This window comes from Phoxinus phoxinus, assembly GCF_949152265.1.
Source record: "Phoxinus phoxinus genome assembly, chromosome: 11".
NCBI classification, from domain to species: Eukaryota; Metazoa; Chordata; class Actinopteri; order Cypriniformes; family Leuciscidae; genus Phoxinus; species Phoxinus phoxinus.
This window is the reverse complement of record NC_136886.1, coordinates 7,066,754-7,076,851: the sequence shown is the minus strand read 5'-3', so window position 1 is coordinate 7,076,851 and position 10,098 is coordinate 7,066,754. Positions and strand designations below refer to the sequence as shown.

At 35.8% G+C, this 10,098-nt stretch overlaps 1 protein-coding gene across 1 annotated transcript; it reads left to right on the top strand.

Annotated features, from left to right (window-relative positions):
- Positions 1 to 929: 929 nt before the first annotated feature.
- On the top strand, positions 930 to 8,399 carry oxtrb (oxytocin receptor b). Its single transcript, XM_079629616.1, has 3 exons — positions 930 to 1,070; positions 1,737 to 2,800; positions 6,390 to 8,399. The coding sequence occupies exons 2-3, from the start codon at positions 1,879 to 1,881 to the stop codon at positions 6,614 to 6,616; spliced, it is 1,149 nt and encodes a 382-aa protein (XP_079485742.1). The 5' UTR covers positions 930 to 1,070; positions 1,737 to 1,878; the 3' UTR covers positions 6,617 to 8,399.
- Positions 8,400 to 10,098: the final 1,699 nt, after the last annotated feature.

The following is a 10,098-nucleotide window of genomic DNA, read 5'->3' as shown; positions in this document are numbered from 1 at the left end:
CTTGGCTAAATAAGGAATTGATGTGAATATTATTAGCCTTGAAAAATAATTGGAGCACAGTTTCATTGTTAAATAATTGTTTGTTTCTTGTCGCAGTAACCCAGCAGACACGTTTCTCAGGCCATTTTTCCCCCTCACTGTTTTAAATTCAGCCGCTCACCTTTGCAATGAAGACCAAATCAGTGATTATTCTGAAATGTCAGTCTTGACTGATCTTGGTTTGGGTTTGTCCAAGCAGGAATATTTTAATCAATATGTATGACCGGTTATACATTTTAATCAGTGGCCAAACTGGCTGTGGCAAACTTTAACTCAAGTAAACAGTGAAAAGTGTCCTGAAACTCTATGCATCTAAACTGGATTTATTTTCAGCTGGCAGACTATACTGTACCTGACAGGGCATTGAGTGTATAGGGGGAATATATTGCCCCTGAAAGACATGCCGCAAGTCATGAGGAAAAAGCCAGTGTATGTCAGAAATAATGGAAACGGTGGAAAATGCAATGAAAGGACAGAACTGAACGTGAAAAAAAAGAATGAAGCAGGGAATCAAAGGGATCAGATAAGCCTTTTTGAATGAACTAATATAGAATTCTCTTCAAGTGGGATTCACCAGGTGAGTAATTAATGACATAATTTTCATTTTTGGGTGAACTATCCCTTTAAAGTCCTGGCTTCAAAACAGCTTTTGAACGTCCCCACTATTATTGCTCAGGAGAAAAGATAAAACACACTGAACTTTTCTGACAATGTGCCCCAATAGCAGAGCATATTGTCATACTGGGAAATTGCTATATGTTAGCTGCTTATTGTTTCTGCATGGTAAAATACATTGATTATTCCAGCACAGCACAATGGCACTCCGTGGTAGAAATGTGTAAGTGCAGCAGGACAAATCCACCCAGTGCAGTCGCATATAACTGTGCTCTGCTTTCAGGTTTGTGCAGACACAGACCTGCTGTATCCCATAGAACCCTTGGAGAAAGTAAACGCTGCAGTTTTGCTATGAGCAATACTTCCATTTCAAACCCAAGACATACAGAATGAATCTCTTCCGAAATACATTTCAGGTAGGTTTTTTTAAACTGTAATTGTCACAATAATACGAATATTTAAAATTCTATAATATTAATGTATATCATCACAAGTTAGTATTTCCTATTAAAATGTAAATTTAAATAGCGCACTGTTACTAATAAATATTGTTTATTATATGCTCTGTGGTAAAGAAAACGCCGACTTGCAACCCACCAAGGAAGTAAAAACAAAAGGCTGTTTTTAAGTAGTATTATGTTTACATGTATACATGTAGGCTATGTAGCCTATGTATGTTTGTAAGTTTAAATAGGCGTTTCGAATATTTCATTAACCTTAAAAGTTTGTCAGGGCGCATATTTTTCTACCTGACGGTGAATAGACTCACGCGAACTGTAGCCTAATTGCGTTCGAGATTACTATAGCAACAATGTGTTAGTAGGCTATCCTCGTCAGTTGGAACATTGACAAAACATAACACCGTCGTTATTATATATTACAAATTTATCACATACAATATGTAGTCTTTTGTTTAAAAGGTTTTCAAGGTAGGCTACTTGACAGTTAGCTAACTGCCCTATAAAGACAATTTGGGTTTCACAAGACAGATAGCCTCTTAAAAAAAATATTGAAATTGTCTTTAAAAAAGATCAACCACTTTGAGATTATTTTAAACATCTTAATTAACGTTTATTTTGCAGTGAACTGGACCGAATTTTTGTCATCGACATTTTCTGCTAATTGCCCATCATATCAGCATTCTTCGACTCATGTGTCACGATATAGGCCTATAGCGCGTGAGAGCCGCTATAACAGCGCGCTCATCCGCGCATTTTACGCACAATGGAGAGCCTCCTGAAAGACGTGATTCTCTGGCACTTCAACGACTCCTGGGTGAATTCAAGCAGGGGAAATGACAGCAGGGGATCGAACCAAACCGTAAACCCTCTCAAGCGCAACGAAGAAGTGGCTAAAGTCGAAGTAACCGTCCTTGTGTGTATTCTGCTGCTGGCGCTCGCCGGCAACCTGTGCGTCCTTGTGGCTATCCAGACGAGTAAACACGGTCAATCGCGGATGTACTATTTTATGAAACACCTGAGCATTGCTGACCTGGTGGTGGCGGTTTTTCAAGTTCTCCCCCAACTTATCTGGGACATCACCTTTCGCTTTTATGGACCAGACTTTCTGTGCCGCCTGGTGAAGTACCTACAGGTGGTTGGCATGTTCGCGTCCACTTACATGCTCGTGTTGATGTCTATCGACAGATGTTTGGCTATAAGCCAGCCTCTGCGATCCTTGCGCCGTCGAAATGACCGTTTTTATGTTTTGGCCTCTTGGATTATAAGCCTGCTCTTCAGTTTACCACAGGTTTACATCTTCTCTCTCAGAGAAGTGGGCGATGGGGTTTTCGACTGCTGGGGGGATTTTGTTCAGCCCTGGGGCGCAAAGGCTTACGTCACATGGATTAGTCTCACCATCTATATCATTCCTGTAGCTATTTTAAGCGTTTGTTATGGACTTATTAGTTATAAAATATGGCAAAACTTCAAGCTGAAGACCCGACGCAATCAGTGCCTGTCGCTGACCCCGCGACCCGCCAAGGGCACCGCGCTCTCCCGCGTCAGCAGCGTCAAGTTGATCTCCAAAGCTAAGATCAGGACAGTGAAAATGACGTTTGTGATCGTCCTGGCTTATATTATCTGCTGGACGCCGTTTTTCTTCGTTCAGATGTGGTCAGCCTGGGATCCAATGGCTCCAAGAGAAGGTTCGTTGCAATTCTGTTGATCAACAGGTCATAAAATGTGTAAAATACATGTGCATTTTAATTTTAATGGGCTATTGTTATATCATTAGTAAAACATCAATTATAACTTACATATTTAAAACCCTTTATTTTAAGCAAATATAATACAAGCACGTTTGCAAGCAAAATATGTCATCAAAAATATACTTGGGTTGACATTTGGGTATCTAATGCATTGAAAATGATACATTTTGAATAGTGCTGTCAAATCGATTAATTGCGAATAATCCCATTTAACATAAAAGTTTGTGTTATATATATATATATATATATATATATATATATATATATATATATATATATATATATATATATATATATATATATATATATATATATATATGCACACACACACACACACATTTCTGTCCTTATAAAATACTGGTAAGACCATGCATGGAAATTCTTTGGGAACCCTTTTGGCCCATCAAGGCAGTCCTTGATCTTGCCCTCAAACAGTCATAAAAACAATTTACATCTATGTAATCTGTAGGTTATCCAACTTTCTGGTCTATGAGTTTCAAAAAGTTTGAGAAATCTATTATATGGCAATACAAAAAGATGTTTCATATACAAGATGGCAATACAACAAGATGTTTCGTGCTCTTCATTGTAATGACATTCTCCCCCATTCCCCTACAGTCATCTCTTTTTAACTTCATACAAATTGTGTTCTAACGCAGACAATCCAAAAATATATGTCAGCATAAAATATAGACAGAGAAATATGAAAACAAGTCTTGTAATATAGCGGTTCAAAGCTTAAACGAGTAAATGTAGCATGACATCAAAGCGATCCTATTTATCCTGACAAGATCTTTAGGAGTGTCATTTCCGTGTAATTTCATAACATAATTTGTGAGGAGGTCTAGTGCATTCCTGTCAAACCCACAAGGCCCATAGGAAGACAAACTGCAAGGGATTCATCTGCCACATATTTCCTCTTCTGCATTACTCCTCCACAGTAAAGTATAGACGTGTGAAAATGAGTGCAAAGTTGCATAAAGTGCTGCGGCAAAAGACTACATTGATTCAACATTTTAATTTAAGATTTTAAAACATAAACAATGTTTCTTATGAAAAAAGAAAACAAAGAAACTATACTTGTGCAATAGAACACAATGTAAGTATATTTTCACAAGTGTTCTCAGACGTTTGGAGCTCATTTTATTTAGGTTTCAAATTTAAAGAAACATGAGAGATTTTATAAAAATAGACTCTTTCTTATGAAACACTGCATTAAGATGACACTTTCTCCTTCTCAAAGTCCAGGCTTTAAATTTATCAGCAGAAAGACAATTATCTATATAGGACAATACATTTAAAATAATCGGATTCAAAATAATATCCAATAGGCATTGAAAGGACAATAGAGATTCAATTAGATATTAAAATCGCACATAAAGTAGCTCATCCAAAAATGATATTGGGAAATTGTATCATTACTTATTATTTTAATCATTACTATGTCTTTAATGAGTGTGCTGTTTTTTTCCTGTGAAACAGAATCTGCATGCAGCTGTTCCCTTATGGCAGATTATATTGCATGGTTTTTCATTTTTTAGAGAACGATTAATTTACAAAGGTGCACACCCACCCCCTACCCATTTATCAATCCATCATGCAAACTTATTTCCGGCTTATTTTAGAGCAGAGAGTGTGTTTAGAGACAGCTATAAATCATGCTGCCATTAAGGTCTTTTGGTTGCACTTTATTTTACATTACATGCACTTTCACTGTTCTTGTTACACCCACAAAAATACTGTCTGTGGGTAAGTATATTGGGTTAAGTTATGTTTCCTATAGGTTCAGGGTTACTCAGTTGTGTATGTACATGCGGAACAGGACTGAAAAATAAAGTGCTACCCCTTTTTCTTTGGAAAAATGATTCAGTCTGCAGATCTTGGCCCGACAGAAACTCTCATTCTACTGTCTTTGTTCAATGATGATTTTCAGAGCATCAACCGTGTAATTAATACACAGATTTGAATGACCATAGACAATTTTGTCCATTCCAGTTTATTGGCCATTAACATTATGAAACCTTAGGAATAATTATTTTAGGATCATAATTTTTATGCTTCTTGAGAAAGATTTATCTCAGAAACATTATTAAAAGTTATGGCATCATTTTTCAATTTTAGGACTTGGCTATAGAAGCAGTGATGGATTATAGACCTATCAGGACCCGGGTACAGATTCTTGCCATTATAGCAATTTCTTAATTTATTTCACATTGTGCCACCAGCTATTTAAGAGCAGCAGATCATAATAAGTAAATGATAAAGAATACTGTAAGTAAATGAAGACATTGAGTTTTGCCTTGGGTAAAAATGTCATCAGAAACGTTGAATACAGTAAATGAGTAACATGGTGCAAGATGACATTTGAGTGATTTTTTTCATGATTTTTTTATCTATCTATCTGTCTATCTATCTATCTATCTACCTATCTATCTACCTATCTATCTATCTATCTATCTATCTATCTATCTATCTATCTATCTATCTATCTATCTATCTATCTATCTATCTGTCTATCTGTCTATCTATCTATCTATCTATCCGTCCGTCCGTCCGTCCGTCCGTCCGTCCGTCCGTCCGTCCGTCCGTCCGTAGTATAGAAAGTACAGATTTTACATGATCTTTGGTTGTCTGTCTGTCTGTCTAGGCATAATATGTGAAGTACATAGATTTTACATAATCTTTGGTAACATTTTAATCAAGTACATATGTTCATAATGTTCATTATGTACTTGATTAGTTTTTTCACAGTTTTTTCCAGTTGCTCACACATAATTTTGCATAACTAGGCTGGTTTTATCAAAATACTAAACACAATTCACAAAACCACAAACCCAAATACCTCATATATCCTGCAAAACGAAGCACTGCAACCAAAACTAGGCTACATATAGCATTATCAAAATCAAACTTTTCTACGAAATGCCACACACTTCAGTCATATTACCATATTTTTGTCTAAAAAACTACACACTGTTGGACATAATGAAAAGCACTCTCATCTTTAGTATGCTTTGCCATAATACTAAAATAGTTGAAATTGTAGAACATTCTTCAGATTGTTCACATGCACAGAAATATTTGCAGATACACACACATGCAAACAAGTCAGTGCAACATATGCACAGCAGATATATTTACATTGGACTGAACAAAAATATGCTCACAAAAAACAGTAAACTGAAAAAAATATATAGAAAAAGAGGCAAGAAAAATAATAAAGTGGTCTTTTCATAGTGCTAACATCCTGATTGAAGTGTCAACAGTTAACCATTGAGGTGTTTGGCCAGGTGGCACATGCATTGAAATAGCAAACATCATGTGACTTTATGTTCAGATTGTTGTGTCTTATCCAGAGAACTGTGTTCAGTGCATTTAAAAAGTGCCATTTTGAATTGCACATTTTTTCAATTGCAAATAATTGTGCCGTGCATGTCATTTTAGTGTGTTAGCAATTGGAACAAACCTGTAATAGTCTCATGACTTGTGTGTCACTAACTTTTTGTTTTTATTTTGCCTCTTATAGCTATGGCATTCATCATTGCAATGCTTCTGGCCAGTCTAAACAGCTGTTGTAACCCCTGGATCTACATGTTTTTCGCCGGTCATCTGTTCCGGGATCTCATGCAGCGCTGTCTTATGGCATCTCACTGTGGCTGTAAGAGGCAGTGGAGATCTGAAAGCCATTCAGGCACGGGTGCCATGAGGAACACCGGCAGCCAGAAGAGTGTGACACAGTCCTCTACTACATGAAAGAAAGTTGGAATACCTGCAGTTCGTATATAACCATCGTGGAAAGAACAAGAAGATATCATAAGCTAAGAAAATCATTAATATGATTTTTACACATGTGGTGCAGAGTAGACCTCCGCTATATAGACATGCAATCCTCTTCAGCCTATGTATCTTAGCAAAAGTATAAAGCTTGACCTGTAGCAGTTCTTCGTACAGGAGCCATTTACATCCATGCATTCTCAAAACCGCTCAAGGCCCATTCACACCAAGAACGATAACTATAAAGATAAATAGAATGATAACTATATTAGCATCTACATCAGCGGATGATATCGATCTGTTTATTCTAAGCATCTGCTGCAGTTATTTCATCTGCCACATTAAAAGCTCCAGCTCTTTAAAGCAGGATGGATTCTGATTGGCTGTCATTGTTTTTATCGTTCATCAGCGCCGTTATCGTTATATTTATGGTGTGGACTCTGCTATTCATTTATATTCAGAAAGATTTTTAGTTATATATCGTTATCATTATAGTTATTGTCCTCCTTGGTGTGATCGGGCCTTTATCCTCTGCCTTATGCTTAAAGAAACAGTTCACCAAAAAATAAAATTCTGCCATTAGATTAAATACTCACACTCATGTCTTTCCAAACCCGTGCGCTGTGGTTTTTCTTTGGAACACAAGACTTTTCACAGAATGTCGGAATTTTGCTTTTGGATGAAATGTATTCTGTTTAAAAGGGTTCAAGTATATTAAATTAAAGTGGAGATGGGCTAATGGAGGGATGCTGGATGGAGAATCCTTACAATTATGTGCTTGTATCTTGCATGAGTTATGAAGCTCCTGGGAAGCTTAACCGCTCCATTAAACTATCTGAGATCTGGTTAAAAAAAAATTCAGACTTTATATTTTCAGATCAAGCCATTGTGTTAAGAACTTACAGTTAGTTTGTTATGGGGTAATCAGTCTTACTTTTCTGTATCAAATTAGACCAATCTACATTTTTATATTACCGACTTAAAAAAAAGTTATGTAAAGTCTTAAAAAATAAAATAAAATGAGTAAGCAGTTTATGCAACCGGTCCCAGTAACATTTAAGCGCTTTAAATACTGCAGTTAAATACAGCATTTGACCTGTTGACCGTATCTTTCTTAACTTTTGCCATGTCAGCACCTTTCATTCTAGTATATGAAGTTATGAACCACACTTTATAAAGTACAGTAACAAATATCATGCATTCAGAATGAGCACTTTTTCCCATATTGTATGTGAATGTGTGTTTTTATTCACTCACTTTCACATTCACTTGTGGATCACAAAATCAATGATTTTGAATAACTTCGGTGCTGTATTCTTCTAAAGCCATGCAATAGTTTTAGGAACAGACGTGCCAAATGTCCTTTGCAGTCGATGTTCAAACCTGACGTGTCATGAGTTTGAATATGCATGTGCAATGAGATTCAAGAGCTACAGGGGTTACAGTAGCCTACATATGAAAAGCTTTTGCATGGATTCAGAAGACTTTGAGTAGCCTATAGTGTATTACTCGTGACTTGTGTGGTGCTTTCATGAAGCCTGGCAACATGGTAACACAATGCTTTCTTCATAAAGTTAGATAAGAGCAGCTCAGAGATCAGTTAGAGAGAAGGCATATGAATGTGAGGGTGAGTAAATTATGACTTTTTTTTGTGATGTTCAACAGTTCCCACATCAGTATTTTGTAGAAATATTCTGTAAGGCTGTCGCTGTGATTCATTTGAAAAGAATAAAATTGTATTTATTAAATATATTTGTGTTATAACAAGTGGATTTGACTGTGGATGTGGATATTAATGAACATGATAAATTGCTGATGGAAAATTATTTGATTCTTGTATGACGACCTTTTCAACTGATTTACAATTTGAACACTCACTGACAAAACAATTTCAAAAACATTCCAGTTTTCCTTGTTACCAATGAGAAGTTGTGAGCCCACACAAATAAGAGTCAATTATTCTCAATATGAAACCAATCTTTTATTTTTCAAGAATTTGAAGAATAGGCCTGGCAGCTTTCTATTTGTTGAAAGAAATGGCATGGCCAAATGTGCAATTAAAACTGGGATGAAATGGGTCACGTATTCGGATTTGGACTAAATTTAAATCGATCTTGGAATAATGTTTGGTTCATTAACAGAGACTGCACATTTTAATTATAAATGATCTATTATAACCACTTCATACAGACCCATCAGTCATATTTTTTAAGTCTTAACTGGGGACAGGAGCACATTAAAACCTCATTATGAATCTGTGAATGTACTAAAAGTTCAAACTCTTCTTTTGGCAAAAATCCGATTAAGCAATATTATAAATTATTTGACAGATAATTAGACAAACTCTTCAGCCAAAATGATAAATCACAATATATGATTTCCAATCTCTCAAAAAAAAACAAAAAACAAAATCCCAGACATAGTCATGTCTAAAAACCTCACTGATTACATACTGACACCTAGTGTTTAAATACAAATTTACTGCAAGAAAGTGCTATTGCGGTGCTCTTCAGTTTTTCTCTTGACAGTACATTGTTGCAAACACTATCTTTGCTATTTCTTTTTAACCTTCAATATCCTAAAGATATGACTTACCATGAGATTAACCACTAAAAAGAAAATGGATATCCTGATGTTTGAATAAATACTCAAACTTTGTCAAACCAGCTAAAGAATTTGTTCAATTCCTAATTAGCATGGTGTTTTTTTTGTTGTTGTTTTTGTTTTTAAATACACTCCTGTGTACACTTTTCAAAAGTATGGTTTTGGTAAGATTTTTCAATGTTTTGAATTAAGATTCATATGCTTACCAATGCTGCATTTAATGGATAAAAAATACATAAAAAACTGTCATTTTGGGGGAAAAAATCATTTTAGTTTCAATGCTGAGAATGACTTTTTGTGGAAACGTTGAAAGAAGAAAAAAAATCTGAATTTATTTGCAATAGAAATCTTTAATGGTTGTCTTAACCGCACTTTTGACCAGTTTAATGCCTCATTGTTGAATAAAAGTATTATTATCATTTTTTTAAATAACTTTTAAAGGGTGAAATATATTGTATAATTTACAGATTTTACTAAACTTTAAATGACTAGCTTTCTAGCCTCTTAATTTTTTTAACCTTTACTGTGTTATGAAACTTTTTACACAGATTCTTTGGCCGTGGCATACTCATGACATTCCTCTTCTTTTTTTTGTTAAAATTGTGGCCAGACTGGTCTGCTCACATTAGGTTGAACCCTCTGTTCTGTGTTTCATAACATGATCAGAGTAGCTCTTATCCCATTTGAGCCTCTTCTTCAGTCTCGCTCCCTCTCAACTCTCCTCTTCTACGCTTCCTGCATGCTCACTTCTCCTCTTCCTCCAATCCCTACCACTCTCGCTCGCTCCCCATCCTACATCTCTGCTATTTCTCTCCCTTCATCTCTTTCCCATCCTCCGCTCTTCACCTCTTCCCTGT